The sequence below is a fragment of the Rhinatrema bivittatum genome, chromosome 8 (assembly GCF_901001135.1).
Source record: "Rhinatrema bivittatum chromosome 8, aRhiBiv1.1, whole genome shotgun sequence".
Lineage (NCBI taxonomy): Eukaryota > Metazoa > Chordata > Amphibia > Gymnophiona > Rhinatrematidae > Rhinatrema > Rhinatrema bivittatum.
The window spans coordinates 167,351,850-167,372,319 of NC_042622.1; the positions used below are offsets into that span (position 1 = coordinate 167,351,850).

A 20,470-nucleotide genomic window follows, 5' to 3' on the forward strand; every position below is an offset into this window, starting at 1 on the left:
ACCCAAGAAATGAACTTACAGTGACCACAAGCTTCTTCCGGGGGTCAATAATGCGCACTTTCTTATCCTTGCAGGTGGTGCTGATGAGGCTTCCGTTCTGATTCCAGCAAACATTGTAAATGAGGTCGGTATGAATATCATTCAGAACAAACAGGGCTTCCCCTGTTCCAACGTTCCAAATTATTATCACATTATCCCCACCTGGAGGAGAGAGAGAACAGAGTCAGGGAAAAGGTGAATTCATTCTAACCAACTGAGAATCTCCCACCCGCAAGCAGGAGCCCAACCCCCCCTGAGAATACCCCTCCCTCAGGAAGCCCTCACCCACCCACTGAATCCCCAATGCCAAGGAGCACTCACCCAACCTGAGAATCCCCCTCCCCATGAAGCCCTCACACACGGAGAATCCCCAACTCCAAGGAGCACTCACCCCCCCCCCCCCAGAATCCCCCTTTCCACAAAGCCCTCACACACAGAAAGAAACCCCAGCTTCAAGGGGCCATCACCCACCCTCAGAATTCCTTTTCCCAAGGAACCCTCATCCAACCTAAGAACCCCCAACTCCAAGAAGTCCTCACACCACCTGAAAATCCCTAACTACAAGGAACATAAGAACATGCCATACTGGGTCAGACCAAGAGTCCATCAAGCCCAGCATCCTGTTTCCAAAAGTGGCCAATCCAGGTCATAAGAACCTGGCAAGTTCCCAAAAACTAAGTCTATTCCATGTTACCGTTGCTAGTAATAGCAGTGGCTAATTTCTAAGTCAACTTAATTAATAGCAGGTAATGGACTTCTCCTCCAAGAACCCATCCAATCCTTTTTTAAACACAGCTATACTAACTGCACTAACCACATCCTCTGGCAACAAATTCCAGAGTTTAATTGTGCGTTGAGTGAAAAAGAACTTTCTCTGATTAGTTTTAAATGTGCCACATGCTAACTTCATGGAGTGCCCCCTAGTCTTTCTATTATCTGAAAGCGTAAATAACCGATTCACATCTACCCATTCTAGATCTCTCATGATTTTAAACACCTCTATCATATCCCCCCTCAGCCGTCTCTTCTCCAAGCTGAAAAGTCCTAACCTCTTTAGTCTTTCCTCATAGGGGAGCTGTTCCATTCCCCTTATTTTGGTAGCCCTTTTCTGTACCTTCTCCATCGCAATTATATCTTTTTTGAGATGCGGCGACCAGAACTGTACACAGTATTCAAGGTACGGTCTCACCAATGAGCGATATAGAGGCATTATGACATTTTCCATTTTATTCACCATTCCCTTTCTAATAATTGCCAACATTCTGTTTGCTTTTTTGACTGCCGCAGCACACTGAACCAACGATTTCAATGTGTTATCCACTATGACGCCTAGATCTCTCTCTTGGGTAGTAGAACCTAATATGGAACCTAACATTGTGTAACTATGGCATGGGTTATTTTTCCCTATATGCATCACCTTGCACTTATCCACATTAAATTTCATCTGCCATTTGGATGCCCAATTTTCCAGTCTCACAAGGTCTTCCTGCAATTTATCACAATCTGCTTGTGATTTAACTACTCTGAACAATTTTGTATCATCTGCAAATTTGATTACCTCACTCATCGTAGTTCTTTCCAGATCATTTATAAATATATTGAAAAGTAAGGGTCCCAATACAGATCCCTGAGGCACTCCACTGCCCACTCCCTTCCACTGAGAAAATTGTTCATTTAATCCTACTCTCTGTTTCCTGTCTTTTAGCCAGTTTGTAATCCACAAAAGGACATCGCCACCTATCCCATGACTTTTTACTTTTCCTAGAAGCCTCTCATGAGGAACTTTGTCAAACGCCTTCTGAAAATCCAAGTATACTACATCTACCAGTTCACCTTTATCCACATGTTTATTAACTCCTTCAAAAAAGTGAAGCAGATTGTGAGGCAAGACTTGCCTTGGGTAAAGCCATGCTGACTTTTTTCCACCTCCTCACCCACCCACTTTGTTCCACCTCCTCACCCACCTTGAGAATCCCCTCCCCATGAAGCCCTCACTTACCCACGGAATCCCCAACCAAGGATTTCTCACCCATCCTGAGAAACCCTTTCCCCAAGGAACCCTCAACCCACCCTGACAACCTCCAACTTCAAGACCTCACCCAACCTGAGAATCCCCTGCTAGGGGGCACTCCATGAAGTTAGCAAGTAGCAAATTTAAAACAAACTGGAGAAAATTATTTTTCACTCAATGCATAATTAAGTTCGGGAATTCATTGCCAGTGGATGTGGTTATGACAGTTAGTGTAACTGGGTTTAAAAGGTTTGGATAAGTTCCTAAATGAGAAGTCCATAAACTGCTATTAATCAATAAGGAATAGCCACTGCATGTTACCAGCCTTACTAGCTTGGGATCTATGTAATGTCTGGGTACCTGCCAGGTACTGGTGACTTGGACTGGTCACCTTTGGACACAGAATGCTGGGCTTGATGGTCCCTTGGTCTGACTCAGTATGGCATGTCTTAGGTTCTTATGAAGCCCTCACCCACCCACAGTATTCCCAATGCCAAGGAGCACTCACCCAATTTGAGAATCCCCTTCACCATGAAATCTTCACCTACTTGAAGAATCCCCAACACCAAGGAGCACTCACCCTGAGAATCCCCCCTATCTATGAAGCCCTCACATAGAGAATCTCCAACTCCAAGAAGCCATCGCCCGCCCTGAGAAACCCTCTACCCAAGGAACCTTCACCCACCCTGAGAATCCCCCTCCCCATGAAGTCTTCAACCACATAGAGAATCCACAACTCTAAGGAGCACTCACCCACCCTGAGAAACCCCCCTCTCCATGAAGCCCTCACTCACATGGAGAATCCCCAACTCCAAGGAGCCATTACCTGCCCTGAGAAACCCTCTCCCCAAGGAATTCTCACCAACCCTGAGAATTCCCAACTCCAAGGAACCCTCATCCACCCTGAGAATCCCTCTCCCCGTGAAGCCCTCCCCCACATGGAGAATCCTCAACTCCAAGGAGCACTCAACCCCCCTTTCCATGAAGCCCTGCCCACACGGAGAATCTGCAACTCCAAGGAATCTTCACCTGCCCTCAGAATTCCTCTTTCCAAGAAACCCTCATCCCCCCCCCCCCCAAGAACCCTCAACCAAGGAGTCCTCACCTGTCCTGAGAAACCCTTTCCTCAAGGAACTCTCACCCACCCTGAAAACCCCCAACTCCAAGGAACACTCACTCACCCTGAGAATCCCCCTCCCCATGAAGTCTTCACCCACATAGAGAATCCCCAATTCCAAGGAGTCATCACCCACCCTGAGAATCCCTCTCCCCAAGGAACCCTCACCTGCTTTGAGAATCCCCCTGCCCATGAAGATCTCATTCAGCTGGAGAATCCCGAACTCCAAGGAGCCCTCATGCACAAGGAGAATCCCTCTCCCCAAGGAATCCTCACCCTCTCTGAGAATTCCCCTTCCCGAAAAACACTCACCCACCTGGAGAATCTACAAGGAGCTCTCACTGTCCCTGAGATCCCTCTCCCCAAGAAGCACTCACCGTCCTAGAGAATCCCCAACTGCAAGGAGCCTTCACCCATCCAGAGAATCCCTCTCCTGCCCTAAGAAACCTCAACTCCAAGGAGCCATCATCTGCTCTGAGAATCTGTCTCCCCAAGGAAGACTCACCCTCTTTGAAAATCCCCAATTCCAAGAAGCCCTCAACCACCCTGAGAATCCCCCTCGCCAAGAGCCCTTACCCACGCTGAGAATCTCCCTCACCCGCGCTGAGTAAGACGTTACGGGCAGTTGGGTGCCACGTAATGATGCCCACTCTCTTGGAGTGACCCTCAAGTGTCACAATGGGTTCTGTTATGGATCGCACTGGGGTATAGTCTGGGATCTGCCAAACCTAGAGAGAGAGAGAGACACACACACACACACACAGAGAAAAGGAGAACGTGTGACCGTGTGCACTTTTAACACTCATTCCATCCTAGATATAAATAGCTCAGGTCATAATCTCTCCCCCTATCAGGCACTGTCTGGGAGTCTCTCTTATAATGACTGTAGTCAGAGCACTGCAGATGGTTACAGAGATTTATTAGAAAGGACAAAGATTAAAATGCCATGGCAGAAATTTCTGTGTGGTGGGTCTTAACATTCGACTAGGAGATGGTGCTGTAGGACAGGAGTGAGGTGCATTGTTATAGGTGTGTGTGTGTGGGTGGGGGGGGGGGGGTTTCTCAGTACTGGAATAGTAAGGATTACAGCAGGATAGGACTGAGATCCATAGTCAGAGGGGAAAGGGGCTCTCAGTACTGCAGTACTAGAATATCAGGGGCTGCTGCAGGGCAGGAGTGAGGTGCATGGGCAGAGCTGTGTGTGAGGGTCTCAGTACTGGAATTGCAGGGGGAGCTGCAGGGCAGGAGTGAGATGAATTAGGGTTCTGTGTGTGGGTCTCAGCACTGGAATAGCAGGGGCTGCTGCAGGGCAGGAGTGAGGTGCATGGGCAGAACTGTGTGTGGAGGGTCTCAGTACTGGAATAGTAGCAGGTGTTGCAGGGCAGGAATGAGGTGCATTGGCAGAGCTGTGTGTGAGGGTCTCAGTACTGGAATAGCAGGGGGAGCTGCAGAGCAGGCGTGAGGTGCATTGGCAGAGCTGTGTGTGGGTCTCAGTACTGGATTAGCAGCGGGTGCTGCAGAGCAGGAGTGAGGTGCATTGGCAGAGCTGTGTGTGGGTCTCAGTACTGGATTAGCAGCGGGTGCTGCAGAGCAGGAGTGAGGTGCATGGGTAGAGCTGTGTGTGAGGGTCTCAGTACTGGAATAGCAGGGGGAGCTGCAGAGCAGGAGTGAGGTGCAATGGCAGAGCTGTGTGTGGGTCTCAGTACTGGATTAGCAGCGGCTGCTGCAGGACAGTAGTTGGGTGCATGGGCAGAGCTGTGTGTGAGGGTCTCAGTACTGGAATAGCAGGGAGAGCTGCAGAGCAGGCGTGAGGTGCATGGGCAGAGCTGTATGTGAGGGTCTCAGTACTGGAATAGCAGGGGGAGCTGCAGAGCAGGAGTGAGGTGCATGGGCAGAACTGTGTGTGGAGGGTCTCAGTACTGGAATAGTAGCAGGTGTTGCAGGGCAGGAATGAGGTGCATTGGCAGAGCTGTATGTGAGGGTCTCAGTACTGGAATAGCAGGGGGAGCTGCAGGGCAGGAGTGAGATGTATTAGCAGAGCTGTGTGTGGGTTTCAGTACTGGAATATTAGGGGCTGCTGCAGGGCAGGAGTGAGGTGCTTTGGCAGAGCTGTATGTGTGGGTCTCAGTACTAGAATAGCAGGGGGTGCTGCAGAGCACAGTGAGGTGCATTGGCAGAGCTGTATGTGTGGGTCTCAGTACTAGAATAGCAGGGGGTGCTGCAGAGCACAGTGAGGTGCATTGGCAGAGCTGTATGTGTGGGTCTCAGTACTAGAATAGCAGGGGCTGATGCATGGCAGAAGTGAGATGAATTAGCAGAGTTCTGTGTGTGGGTTTCAGTACTGGAATAGCAGGGGCTGCTGCAGGGCAGGAGTGAGGTGCATGGGCAGAACTGTGTGTGTGTTTTGGGGGGGGGTTCTCCATACTGGAATTGCATGGGGTGCTGTAGGGCAGGAATGAGATCCATTGGCAGAGCTATGAAGGGAGAGATATCTTAGCAGGTTAGGACCGCATGCTCAGTTTTCTATTTTCATGAACACTATAGTTTATAAATAACATGCATATATTAAGCTCACTGAAAAGTGAGAGACTCACAGCATCGGTGCATCCTGCAATTTGTGCAGCAGGGAGCTACTTTTTCTCTGGATCGTGTCCCAGCAGTTTTTCCTTCTCTTGCCTCTCAGCTCATAGAGAACTATAATGGGCCCGGCCATGACATGAAAGCTCTCTGGACCTCCAAATCCTGCCAGAGCCAGCAGTAACCTCGGATTAGCCCCAGCCCTGCTGCACACTCACTATATTTAGCACAGACTGCTGTATCATGGAGCAGGGATATAAGGGTCTCAGGCCAGGCACACTTCCAGGGAACTCCAGGCACACAGGACCTGAGCCAAGGGTTGGACCTCACTTTTCTATTCAGCTCTTGCTGTTTTATGCACTATCCAGTAGGAAGAAGGGCCCAAGGGACTGGTACTGTTCTAGCACTCAGATTCTTTTGCACTGAGACCCCAGAGACAGGTAACTAACAAGCATTGTATCCACAAACACATGGCAAAAGTCTTGAAATAAAGGCAAGGTCACTATGCACCTTACTGGAAATGGGCTGACATGGGACTGTCTCAGCTCTCCCTTATAACACGTTCCTTAGTGTAAAGTACTAAGCTACTCTCTGTCCCTAAGATCATGTTATTTACTATGCAACCTTGTTCCTTTCATCTCTGCCTCTCCTTATCTATATATTTAGTTTCTCCTAGTCTTGCTACCCCACCCTTGTTTTATGTAATTTCTATCTGCAGTTTGATGTAAACCAATATGATGTTCACACTAATATTGGTATAGAAAAGCGACTAAAACAATAAATAAGATTGTTTGCCTCAGTGGCACCAGCATTATGGTCTACCAGAGACTTTGAAGAAGGAGCCATGTATAAAAATCCTTCAGGATACAGTTTACCCGCTATGTTCAATGAATTTAGCTGGTTTAATACTATTTTTTTCTGTTTTTATTCTTTTCTGAAGCTTTTTAAGATTTTACTTCATGCAATTTTATTCTATCTTTTTAGATTTTATGACGTTAGTTACTGTGTTCTGTTCTTTATCTACACTGTTTGCCACAATTATACTATGCAAGTACTATTGTTAGCCGCTTAGGTCACTGGATATAGCAGCATATAAATAAATAATAAGCAGCTGGACCCAGGACCCCAGCACCCCTGTATACAGTCTCATAGCTGCCCTCAGCTCCCCAAGCCTTCTGCACAACTTCACTTTCTTTACCACTACCAGACACGCAAGGGCTCCTGCTCATCTGCCAACCAAATTATGTAAAAGTCCTTAAAGCTGGCACCCTAAATTGTTCTGATTTTTGGATTTTAATTCTGATTTCAGGAGTTTGAAACCTCTCAAACCAGCACTTATAAATTCTGGAGAACAGGAATCCATCTGCAGATGGTTAGGGGAGTATTACATGCAGCCATGCCTGGGTACTTCCAGCATGCAGGGAGAGCGGGCACACTATGCAGGCTCCCAGGAGAGGTTAGGACATGGCACTGCACAACCTACCATGATCGTAGTGTCATCCGAAGCACTGGCAATGACATTATCATTATGAGGGCACCAGTCAATGTCCAGCACAGGCGCCGAGTGCCCACTCACCAAGGGGTGGTTCTTATCCACACGCCCAGTCTGGAAGAGAGAAACAGCCAGGCTTTCACTGCCAACTCACCACAAAAATGCAATCAAACCAGAGCTTTTGGACATCATAGCCATGCCTCACTTACTGGAGCATAACTCACTGTAATAGCTACATAATGCTTAGCAGAAATATCACACCAAGACCCCACGGCAGTCATCACGCTATTGTAAAAAGGTCTGGGGAAAAAAAAGTCAGCATACAGAGATCATCACAGGGGTGCTTTCAGAAGCTGCTCTTCCTTTAGCAGTTGTGAGTCTCTCAGTCCCTGAAAAGTCATTTTATCCATGTGTGGGTATTTGATCCTACAGACTGGCTGAAAGAGTTAGGTAAAAGGGAGAGCCAACGTCCATAGGAAGAGAACAATGTCGCATGCCCTCCAACCTGTGCTCAGTCCTCCTTCATTCCTGAGGGCAGTCCTATAAAGGAGTTAGAGCTCTCTTTCTCTCACTCTGGCTGATGCAGAAACCTCAGTGTTAAAACTGTGTGCTGCAAATCAGCACGGCTCTCTAACCTATATTATGTTTCTTTACCTTCCAAATGCAGTAAGCCAATGGTGTTCTAAGGCAGCAGGATTGAAAGCATGCATGCAGCCATTGAAAAAGCATGTTCAGCGTGGGCTGACTGCACATTTTAACTCAAGAGGGGAGGGGAGGGAGCCACCCGTGGGAGAGTTCATCTCACGTCACATCTGCCTCCCCTTATCCGGATAAGGCATTTTTTTTTTTTTAATTTTATGTGCCTACACAGCAGCACTGGAAACTTTTCTGCACCGGCCCGTGTGCTTCTGGTTCTCAAAAGAAAGCTCATGCTGCTGCCAGCAAACCCTGCCAGACTCGAGCAGCCAATTCCGTGACAGAGCCTCGTGAGACGTGCAGGAAAGGAGCTCTGTGGCCATCGACCCTCTGTGGGCCAAACTGCAGGATCGGATGGCTGCCAGAGGGAGGGGGCTGCCAGAGGGAGGAGCTGCCAGAGGGAGGGGGCTGCCAGAGGTGTGAGCAGGAGTTGGGTAAACTGATGACGTAAAAAGACTCACTTTGCTTAGGAACTGTGTATTGTGGAAGTGACTGGAAGACGTTGGGAGAACGGCAGTGATTTTTTTCTGGACTGTGAAATTGTTGGACGTGATTTATCTTGTAACTGCTGAACTTTGCTACTTTTGTGCTCTGGCCTGTCCTTTATTCTGGCTGAAGCCTGGTTAATTATTTTAAGTACATTTTTTTTTTTTTCTGTTTGGAGCACCAGCTCCTGTGTGAACTGTGAGGTAACTTCTGCTCAGTTGGGTCTTGCAGGTGATTCCTGCCCCCGTTTCACAGGACCCAGAAACTGGTTCCCCCCACCCCCGTTTAACGAATCCAGTGCTCTCCAGGGATGGGAGGTGACCCCCTCGGGCAATATTTTGTGGCAGAGGGAGAGTATGCTTGGGGCTTCTCTGAAGGAATCGAAGGGCAGAGTAGCGTAGAATTCCTGAACTTACCCAGATCAGTCCAGAAAAGTGGGTGGTGTATCCCTACCAGCAGGTGGAGTCAGAGAGCAATTAGAACTTTGGGCAATGCTACATAACGAGAGTGCCACCTGCAGTCACTCAGTATTTCTCTGACTCCAGCGGGTGGTACAGATGCACACCTGCAGTCTTTAGTTTTATTTTTTATTTAGTTAGTTTGATCAGAATGCTGCGAGTCTTCTCGGACAATGCAACAACGGTGGCGTACATCAACCGGCAAGGCGGGACTTGAAGTCCCTCCGTAGCACTGGAGGCACGTCTTCTGTTCACCTGGGCGGAGCGCCATCTCGAGGGCACTGCCACATCCCATGTCGCGGGAGTAAAGAATGTGCAAGCCGATTATCTCAGCCGTCAGCAACTAGACCCAGAGGAATGGGAACTCTCTCTCTCGAGGCGTGGAATCTCATTTGCGCCAGATGGGGAACTCCTCAGCTAGATCTGATGGCAACGCAGGCGAACGCAAAAACAGTTCGTTTTTTCAGCCGTCACCGAGAACAGGGCTTGGTGGGCATAGACGCTCTCGTATGTCCTTGGCCCACGGGGATTCTGCTGTATGCTTTCCCGCCCTGGCCCCTCAGAGGTCGGTTTCTCCATCGCATTGAGCGGCACCCGGGAAGAGTGATTCTGGTGGCGCCGGAGTAGCCACGTCATCCGTGATCTGGTACGTGGAGTGGCCACGTCATCACGGATCTGGTATGTTTGGCTCTAGAGGGTCCACTTCAGCTGGCTCATCTAATGTATCTGCTCCGTCAGGGGCCCATATTTTCGGATCAGGAGGATCGCTTCTCTCTTGCAGCTTGGCTTTTGAAAGGCAATGTTTACACTTGAGGGGTTATTCAGAACAAGACATGTCCACCCTCCTATAGGCGAGCCGTCCAGCCACCTATATGGCCGATGTGAAAGTTTGGAAGCTTTTTGAGATGTGGTGTCATCAGCGTTCCTGCGACTCTTTAGCAATGCATGTTCCTCGGGTGCTTGACTTTCTGCAACAGGGCCTTGCTAAGGGCTTGGCGTTCAATTCCCTTCGTGTACAAGTTGCAGCTCTAGGTGCCTTGCGGGAAAACTTTGACAGCTGTTAGCTGGCAGCACATCCGTATATTGCTCGGTTTCTTAAGGGATCAAACATTTGTGCCCTCCCATCCGTTCGGTGTCCGGATTGGAGTTTGAATTTAGTCCTGCGAGTTCTATGGGGCGCTCCTTTCGAGCCTCTTCGTGGAGTTTCCCTGAAAGATCTGACTTTGAAAACGGTGTTTTTGGTGGCTCGGCCCGTCGGATCTCAGAGTTGCAGGAGCTGTCTTGTCGGGAACCTTTTCTTCGGATTTACGACGATCGGGTATCATTACGTACGGTTCCGTCCTTTGTCCCTAAGGTGGTTTCAGCCTTTCACATCAAACTGTGAGGCTTCCGGGGTTCCCTAACTGGTCCCGGGAGTCTTCTCAGACCAGAGACCTTCATCTTTTGGATGTGCGGCGTGCCTTATTGCGTTATCTGGAGGTTACCAATAACTTCAGACGTTTTGATCATTTGTTCGTTCTCTTTGGTGGCCCAAAGAAGGGGGACAAAGCGTCAAAGGCGACCATATCTCGGTGGATTAAGGAAGCCATTTGCACGGCATACATATCCCGAGGGAGTCAGGTGCCTTTGGGTCTCAGAGCTCATTCCACTAGGGCTCAGGCTACCTCCTGGGCAGAGTGTCAGTTACTGTCGCCTCAGGAGATCTGTAGGGCGGCGGTGTGGTCGTCTATTCACACTTTTACGAAACATTACCGATTGGACGTTAAGGCTTCTGATGAACCGTCCTTCGGGGAGAGTGTGCTTCGAGTGGGTCTTTCGGGTTCCCACCCAGTGCAGGGTGGCTTGGGTACATCCCACTTTTCTGGACTGATCTGGGTAAGTTCAGGAAATGAAAATTGGTTTTTACCTGCTAATTTTTGTTCCTGTAATACCACAGATCAGTCCAGAGGCCCACTCCTTTCTTCAGATACTGAAAGACTGTTTTGCTCAGAATCTGCTTAAGTTTTTTTTTATTGTTGAAGCTCCTTTTTTTGCAGACATGATTCATGGAGCAGTGTTTAGCAGTTGTTCGGTCTGGTTTTTTGCCAACGACGAAGTGGTAGTTTGGAAATTTGGTTGGGTGCTACCCTTCGTTATTTAGTTCTGTTAGCATGGGCTTGGGTACAGGTCAATACTGAGTGACTGCAGGTGGCACTCTCGTTATGTAGCAGTGTCCAAAGTTTTTGTTCTCTGACTCCATCTGCTGGTAGGGATACACAACCCACTTTTCTGTACTGATCTGTGGTATTACAGGAACGAAAATTAGCAGGTAAGAACCAATTCTCATCTCACGGTGCACAACTGGCAGGTGTGATTGGAGCAGCAGCAGGGCCAGGGATGTAGCAACTTCTGCTTGTGCTGCTCTTCTTCTAATGAGGATTCTTGTTTAGATTTTATTAAAGAAATTCAGTCCTGGCGGGAGCTTGAGTTGCAGAGTTCTCCTAGTCATGTCAGGTCTCTCTTCTTCCCTCCCCTCTCCTTTTATTTAAAGCTTCATTTTTACGTCTGATCCCTCGATTCCTCATGGCCTGGGGGTTTATGCAGTCTCCCGAAGGCCCGCTGCTGCTGGATCCAGAACACTAGCTCCAATCCTCTCTTGCTACTATGGCCTTAAGCGCCAATGGTTAAGATCTCGCACTTCAACACGTCCATAGAAAGAAATAAGCAAAGAGAGAAAGAAAGAGTTTGGAGCATTTTTCAAAATTTTAAGAATTGTATAGACCTTTTCAATTTTTTTTATACTTTCTTCCCACATTTTAAAATTTGCTCTCCATTTCACATCACTTGAAAAGCTGAAAATCAGCAGCTTAGACTGCCCAATAAAGTTCCTCAGGTTTTGACATTAAAATACCCTAAGCAAAACCAGAAAAGTCCATTTCCCTAAGAAAGCTTCTTGTCTTCAAACTCTCTTCCTGGAGCATTTCATCAGTTTTGGGGACTCCTCAAGTCCAACAGTGTCCATTTTAAAGTCTAAGCAGACAAACAGGCTCTTGTCCAGATGTTATTACCCCTTGTTCCTTGTAAATCGACATGATATGATATGTATCATGAATGTCGGTATAGAAAAGCGTTAAATAAATAAATAAATAAATAAATGTTGGTTCCCTTGTCCACATCTGAAATAAAGCACAAATACACAAACAACAAAACAGACTCAAAGAAAAGGTCTTCTTTCTGCTTCTTTTCTCCAAACAGATTTCTTGTAACAGGCGAGTCCTCTACAACAGTTTGTTTCAGTTGGACATAGCAGATTTTTCTCTTGATTAGCTCAAAAATACCAAGCACAATCCTTGCTTTTGAATACTTCCTGGGTTTTCCTTCTGGATCCACAATAAATACTGCATGCTCTCTTACACTGCGGTCTACCTGCTACTTACCATACTGCTTATTTACATTGCAGGTCACCATCGGATGATCCCGAGAACAGTGCTTATATGTCATCGTTCTTCCTCATCCACTAGTAGATTTCTTGCCTAGGCCACTCTTCTCTCTGCAGCTCCAGCATGCTCATAATGGGGCAAGGGCATGTTAGGAAATGAGTAATCCCAAAGCTCATACACCCATCCTGTGAATGAATCTTTCCTCTCGACACCATGCTGGCAACCCAGCTCAATCCATGATCCTGTAGCTAATTCAGAAGTAAGAGGAACAGAACCCAGATCCACCTCTTCCTCAAATTTGGTTCCTCCGAGTACTCCTCTGGGCAGACCCAGCATCCTCTGTCTCCATGAGGTTTAACTGCTAACAGAGGATTTGGTCTCCAGTTCCAGGGTGGACACGGACCAGCCCGGGGACACCCCAAAGGTAGTAGACTCTTCCTCTAGGGACCTCATAGCAAGCACCATGAAGTCAAATAAAGTCTCCTTCTTGATAATCTGTTCTGGAGGTCTATCTTTAAGGTCTAAATACATCCACTAGTGATAAACGCTACCTTTGTCCCCACAGAACTCTGGGCCTTCCAGGACTTCACCTGCTCTGCCAACAATACAGCCTCCCTGCTTGGCCTAGGTAGTGACGATAGCAATGGACAAGGGAGAGGTGCCAGGCCTAGTACCTCCGTATGCAGACACTGCAGCAGCTGTCCTCAACCCTCTAGCTCATGGGGACCTCGTCTGGGTCTGCTCTTGATTGAGGCTTAGGGCCTACTTGTTCTCCTTTCACACCTGATCAGTACTGGTGACAACCAAGGAGCCTCTTCCACTCTCCCCACTGATCTTTCTTCACCCCGAGCTGCCTCAGGATTTTCTGGGGGATGAGTTATTGTCTCCCCAATACTCATTCTAGTGCCCTGGGTCTGGTGGCTGCTGCTATTGTGTGTTCCCACCAACCATCTCAAGGCCTCCTTCATTCCACTGCTACCCTCAGAAAAGATGGGAGACTTGGGGGGGGGGGGGGGCCCATAACTCCTACTGCAGCTCCATTTCTCTCTCTACAGTGGAACCACTCACAATTCAGAGACATCCACAACCACCACTGGAGGAGCAAACACTGGCTGGGTCTCTGGCTCATAGAATGATTCCAGACTATAACTACATTGAATTACCAACGGTCATTGGTCTTGAAGCCAGTGGCACCCATGGCACTCAGACCTCCGAATGTTGTCCTCCCACACTTCAGAGCCACACCTGGTCCCTTAAGCCTGTAGTTCATTCTTGCCCCCACACAACAGATACATTTTTGTAATTCTCCTCCTGATGCTGCAGCTTTTCCCTGCTCTCTCTGGAACTCTGCAAAGATGGCCCCCCCATATCTGGTGCTGGTCCCCACTCCTTATTGCACATCTTCCTCTCAATTGACTCTTGGACATCAGCTGGGATGTGATGTCAGTCACTAAGAATGGGATCTCACTTCCACAAGGATGTGCGCACTCCTCATCCACGTGGCTCTCCTTCCCAACACACAGCATCCAGAAAATTCACCCCCACTCCCACAAAAGATCCAAAAGTCCAGGAATAGGTAGGCTACTTTGGGCTCATGACAGGGTGACCTGCATGGAGCAATAGGTATAACCCTAAACAGCAGTGGCATGATTGCATCAGGCCTGCAAAGAAGCATTGTGGCAACTTGCACGAGGGGGGGGGGGGGGGGGTCATGATTAAAACCAAAACTAAAGCGAGGTTGGGGAGGTCAATTTTTTGTTGTTGTTTGTTTTACAACAGCCTCACTAACTTTGGTGGCTGTGGAGATTCAGACAAAACACGCAAATAACACATAGAAGAGGGTCAGTGGCAGTTTTCTAAAAAGAGGCAGCAGGTTGGGGCCAGTGGAGGCTCACGCTTTCCAACTCTAGCTGCAATGGGAAAATGGGAAAAAGTTCAGAGAAGTTCCAGGTTGCCACTGGAAGGGGGCCTGCCTACGGGATTACGTATTGGTACGGGAAAATGGCAAGGCCTGCATACTTGGGCAAGATATGGGAGGAGGGTTGAGAAGTTGCTTAAAAGACATGGGGGTGGGAAAGGGTTGCATATGGGAATTTATATGCCCATCTACTCAAAGTGGATGAATCTCAACCGGGCAACTGGCTGGGTGACTTCGGTCTTTATCTGCTGTCATTTACTATGTTACTATGAGCATTCGGGCTCGGGATACACCTGAGATTCTGACTCAGCACATTTGGGTCCATGCAAAGGCCTCAGAGTCAGCCTAGGATCCTCTGGGGGTTCCTTGGTCTGGAAAAAAACAAAAAAAACCCAAAAAACCTTCTTGCAGAAGTAAAGATCAACTCTGAGCAGCAAATTCTAGAAATTCCTGGACAGCTGTCACTCATTCAGCTCCAGCAAGAAGGGCTGTGTGACAGGAGCCCAGGCTGTGCCATTTCTGACAGAACAAAGGAAGAAGGCACAGCAGGCTCTGGCAGGAAGAGCCTGGAAAGGATCCCCAAGCTCAGGGCTGGAGAGGCGTCATAGAGAACGACTGCACCAGGGAAACCCAACAAAGTGCTGGGACGGACGAACCCTCGGGACTGGAGGATTCTGTCACCGACATCCTCGTTCATTCTTTGCAGAATTCACACTCGCACCCCTCCCTCTGTGCACTGCTGGGAGGAGGCAGGGAGGGAACTGGAAGCACAGCTACTCTGCCCTCAGCTTCTCTAAATCAAAGGTGTCTTGGTCTCCTTCTTTCTGTCCCAACTACTACTAATGCCCCCTGGGGTGATAATTCTGATGCAGGATGAATTGAGCTGCTAAAACAATGCTAAGTCAGTACCTTTTTGTGTTATCGGTGCAGTGTGCGCTCTTTTGGTAAGTCAGGGCCTTCTCAGTGTTATCAGTGCTGTTTGCGCTCTTTTGGGCTGGATGGGTTATTGATCTGACCCAGTTCGTAATTCTGAAAGGGGAAAAGATGTAACTGAAGCATGAAAGTCTGGGGAGGAGAGATAGTGGTGAAGAAGGGAGGAGAATGGGAATGGTGGGTGGTGGCGATAAGGTGGGTTTTAGGGGAAAGGAAAGGATCAGCAGGGGATAAAAAAAACAAAACACTTTAGGAATCTAAAACTAACAAGCTGCATTATGGAAAAAGTAGCCACTTCCTGCTGTCCTTCCTGAAACCTCCTCTCCCCATCCCCCCAGCACAATGTCATTTTTATTTTAAGAACAAATTCTACAGACAACTGCTCCACTTATCAATCATGTCCCAAGCAGGGCAGGAGCAGCAGCTGGAGCCAGAGCCCTGCGAGAGAAGATCAAGTGAAGGACGTAACTTTTGCTGGAGGATTCTGGGGAGTTAGGACACAGAATTCTAGCACCGAATAAGGGCTGGGGATTTGTAAGCTGCAGCCCCCGTGCTACCTCCTGCCTCATGCTTGTTTGTTTGGGCTGCGGCCTACGTGCCTTCATCCCCATGTGCAGTCTAGAAATTTCCAGATACGGGTGAAAGAAGAAGTGTTAGAGATGAGGTGAAACTGCACCAGGTTGCACACCCCCCCCCCCCCCCACCGTATCATCCGTGGCACACAAAGGCCCCCACTAACTATCCACACCATACAGGGGTCCTGGCATGCAGAGGGGTGGGGGGGGGGGGGGCAGTAATTTTCCACAATACACAGGGCCTTAACGCATCACCCACTACATAAAATGACTCCCCATAGAGGCCCCTTGGTCTCCAGTAATCATCCACAGTACATAAGGGCCTCAAAGTCATCAATCATCCACAGCCCAGAGAGGCCCCTGGGGCCCCTACTAATCATCCACAGCACACAGGGGCCTCTAGTAATCATGCACATAATAGAGGCACCCCTGGGATGCCCTTTAATAATCACAGCAGACAGGAGCCCCTGTTAATCCCTCACAGCACAGAGGTGCTGGATTTCCCCCGACTCCATCAGCTCCTTCACTTCTCCCGCAAGCATCCGAGCCAGGGAAGTGAGGGGCCAGTCACAGGGGTTTATCCTTGGCAACCCGGGGCATAACTTCCCCTAGAAACAGGGCGAGAAATCCTGAAGCACCCCCAGAGCTCCAATTCGACAGGTCAAAGCAGGGTTTGTGGTAACTCATAAGCCTGGGGAGAGAAGAGGCTCGAGGGACATATAGAATACCCTATCAGGAGAAACCACCTCCAGATCCTACAAACACTCCCTGCTTCCTGAACTCAATAGGAAAGGCACCCAGCAGGCGTAGGCACATTATGCAGGGCCCCAGCAGGACTGAAGCGTTTCCCCATCTGGCTCAGGGTCATCCCCCCCCAGCAAAAGCCAAAAGCCAAAAGAAAGGCAATGAAGAAGTGAACTTCAGAACAGTCCATCTGTTCCTATCGTGCCAGGGTCCAGAGGTGCCAAGCCTGCCACAGGGGAAGGAGAACTGCTCAAGGTGCAGCACAGAAGAGCAACAGAATTCCCTGCCTTCCTGGAAGGCAGCGGGCCAGGAGCCCACCCCTCCCATGACGGTACTGGAAATGTGCAGCCCAGAACTGCAGGTGGGGGGGGGGGGGGGGGGAAGGGCCTGCTGAGCCTTACTGGAGAACATCCAAAGTCTATTCCAACATCATGCAGAAAACAGCCAAGTCATGCATTAAATTAGTCCACTCAAAAGGGATCTCCTTATACTTTATTCATTCACCTTCATTCCCACTTCTTCAAGAGGATTAAAGGACAAACCACGCTAAAGAACCCAGAAACCCTGAACCACAACTGTCACACCTCTCACAGAGAGCGTCTATTTCCTCTGTCACAAATCACAGGATTCACACAGAGACAGTCTCACTCACTCCTCCCCCATCCATGACCTCACACACAGAGACAGTCTCACTCACTCCTCCCCCATCCCTGACCTCACACACTGTGACAGTCTCACTCACTCCTCCCATCCCTGACCTCATACACTGTGACAGTCTCACTCACTCCTCCCATATCCCTGACCTCACACAGTGACAGTCTCACTCACTCCTCCCCCATCCCTGACCTCACACACACTGACAGTCTCACTCACTCCTCCCCCATCCCTGACCTCACACACTGTGACAGTCTCACTCACTCCTCCCCCATCCCTGACCTCACACACTGTGACAGTCTCACTCACTCCTCCCCCATCCATGACCTCACACACACTGACAGTCTCACTCACTCCTCCCCCATCCCTGACCTCACACACTGTGACAGTCTCACTCACTCCTCCCCCATCCCTGACCTCACACACACTGACAGTCTCACTCACTCCTCCCCCATCCCTGACCTCACACACTGTGACAGTCTCACTCACTCCTCCCCCATCCCTGACCTCACACACACTGACAGTCTCACTCACTCCTCCCCCATCCCTGACCTCACACACTGTGACAGTCTCACTCACTCCTCCCCCATCCCTGACCTCACACACTGTGACAGTCTCACTCACTCCTCCCCCATCCCTGATCTCACAAACTGAGTCTCACTCACTCCTCCCCCATCCCTGATCTCACAAACTGAGTCTCACTCACTCCTGCCCCATCCATGACCTCACACACTGTGACAGTCTCACTCACTCCTCCCCCATCCCTGACCTCACACACTGTGACAGTCTCACTCACTCCTCCCCCATCCATGACCTCACACACTGTGACAGTCTCACTCACTCCTCCCCCATCCCTGACCTCACACACTGTGACAGTCTCACTCACTCCTCCCCCATCCCTGACCTCACACACACTGACAGTCTCACTCACTCCTCCCCCATCCCTGACCTCACACACTGTGACAGTCTCACTCACTCCTCCCCCATCCCTGACCTCACACACTGTGATAGTCTCACTCACTCCTCCCCCATCCCTGATCTCACAAACTGAGTCTCACTCACTCCTCCCCCATCCCTGATCTCACAAACTGAGTCTCACTCACTCCTGCCCCATCCATGACCTCACACACTGTGACAGTCTCACTCACTCCTCCCCCATCCCTGACCTCACACACTGTGACAGTCTCACTCACTCCTCCCCCATCCCTGACCTCACACACTGTGACAGTCTCACTCACTCCTCCCCCATCCCTGATCTCACAAACTGAGTCTTACTCACTCCTCCCCCATCCCTGATCTCACAAACTGAGTCTCACTCACTCCTCCCCCATCCATGACCTCACACACTGTGACAGTCTCACTCACTCCTCCCCCATCCCTGACCTCACACACAGTGACAGTCTCACTCAATCCTCCCCATCCCTGACCTCACACACAGTGACAGTCTCACTCACTCCTCCCCCATCTCTGACCTCACACACAGTGACAGTCTCACTCACTCCTCCCCATCCCTGATCTCACACACTGTGACAGTCTCACTCACTCCTCCCATCCCTGACCTCATACACTGTGACAGTCTCACTCACTCCTCCCATATCCCTGACCTCACACAGTGACAGTCTCACTCACTCCTCCCATCCCTGACCTCATACACTGTGACAATCTCACTCACTCCTCCCATCCCTGACCTCACACACTGTGCCAGACTCTCACTGACTCCTCCCACCACTGACCTCACACACTGACAGTCTCACTCATGCCTCCCATCCCTGACCTCACACACTCCTTCCATTTCTGACTTCCCACACTGTGATGTAGTCTCATTCACTCATCCCAACCCTGACCTCATACACTGCCAGACTCTCACTGACTCCTCCCACCACTGACCTCACACACTGACAGTCTCACTCACTCCTCCCATCCCTGACCTCACACACACTGACAGTCTCACTCACTCCTCCCCCATCCCTGACCTCACACACTGTGACAGTCTCACTCACTCCTCCCCCATCCCTGATCTCACAAACTGAGTCTCACTCACTCCTCCCCCATCCCTGACCTCACACACACTGACAATCTCACTCACTCCTCCCCATCCCTAACCTCACACACTGTGACAGTCTCACTCACTCCCTCCCCCATCCCTGACCTCACACACTGTGACAGTCTCACTCACTCCCTCCCCCATCCCTGACCTCACACACACTGACAGTCTCACTCACTCCTCCCCCATCCCTGACCTCACACACTGTGACAGTCTCACTCACTCCTCCCATCCCTGATCTCATACACTGCCAGACTCTCACTGACTCCTCCCACCACTGACCTCACACACTGTGACAGTCTCACTCATGTCTCCCATCCCTGACCTCACACACTGCGATGGAGTCTCACTCACTCTTCCCATCATTAGCCTCACACACTTTGATCGAGTCTCACTCACTCCTTCCATTTCTGACTTCCCACACTGTGATGTAGTCTCACTCACTCATCCCAACCCTGACCTCATATCTGTGATGGAGTCTCTCTCCTTCCGTTATTGACGTCACACACTGTGATGGAGTCTCACTCACTCCTTCCATTACTTCAACACAGTGCGTGAGATCAGTAACGGAAGCAGTGAGACTCCCACTCTTTCCCTCCCTGACCTCACAAACTGTGATGGGTTCTCACTCACTCCTCCCATCACTGACCTCACATGCTGCGTTGGAGAGAAATGATTAATGGAATGCCCTAGGTGTCTGTACTAGGACCAGTATTTAATATACTCAGTAATGATTTGGAAAAGGAAGCAAAAGTGAGGTGATGCAGATGGGGAAAAATAATCCCAACTACAGACACACAATGCTAGGTTCAGTATTGAGTGTCACCGCCCAGAAGAACGACTTTAGCATCCTTGTGGACTCAGCTCAGGGCATGGCAGCAGTCAAAAAAACAAACAAACAAATAGCATCCTCACAATTATTTGGTAAGGAATGAAGAATAAAACAGGAAATATCATAACACCTCAGGATCAATCTGCACCTTGAGTATTGTATGCAGTTCTGCTGACCTCCATCTCAAAAGAGACACACCGAGCTTGTTTAAGGGTATTGCACCTCCTAAGCAAATCTTACACCTTGCATACCTTACCCTCCCCCACACACAATTAAAAGTTATGCATTTATAACTATAAATTGTATATGAAAAAGGAAAATGTTCAGTCTTTTGCGGTAAAAATATCACTTAAAACATGCATATTATATTTACATGCACTGCTGTGGTGCCAGCCAGAAAACCCTGCAAAAACCCTTTGAACCCATATAGTTTTAGACCCTATTGTAATTCGTATTGGTGTGGGATTGGCTCTCA

General features: G+C 49.2%; 1 protein-coding gene across 7 annotated transcripts in view; it reads right to left on the bottom strand.

Annotated features, from left to right (window-relative positions):
• CORO6 (coronin 6) overlaps positions 1–20,470 on the bottom strand; it is a 59,437-nt gene that overhangs the window by 15,954 nt on the left and 23,013 nt on the right. For 4 of the 7 annotated variants that reach the window (XM_029611473.1, XM_029611471.1, XM_029611470.1 and 1 more), the window contains exons 3-5: positions 7,228–7,350; positions 3,766–3,895; positions 20–201 (exon numbers count right to left, since the gene is read on the bottom strand). In XM_029611473.1, coding sequence (XP_029467333.1) covers positions 20–201; positions 3,766–3,895; positions 7,228–7,350 — 435 coding nt within the window. Of the gene's footprint in view, positions 1–19; positions 202–3,765; positions 3,896–5,761; positions 5,776–7,227; positions 7,351–7,890; positions 8,026–15,122; positions 15,243–20,470 lie in introns of those variants that run through there. The other 3 variants (XM_029611476.1, XM_029611475.1, XM_029611477.1) reach the window with 3 other exon arrangements.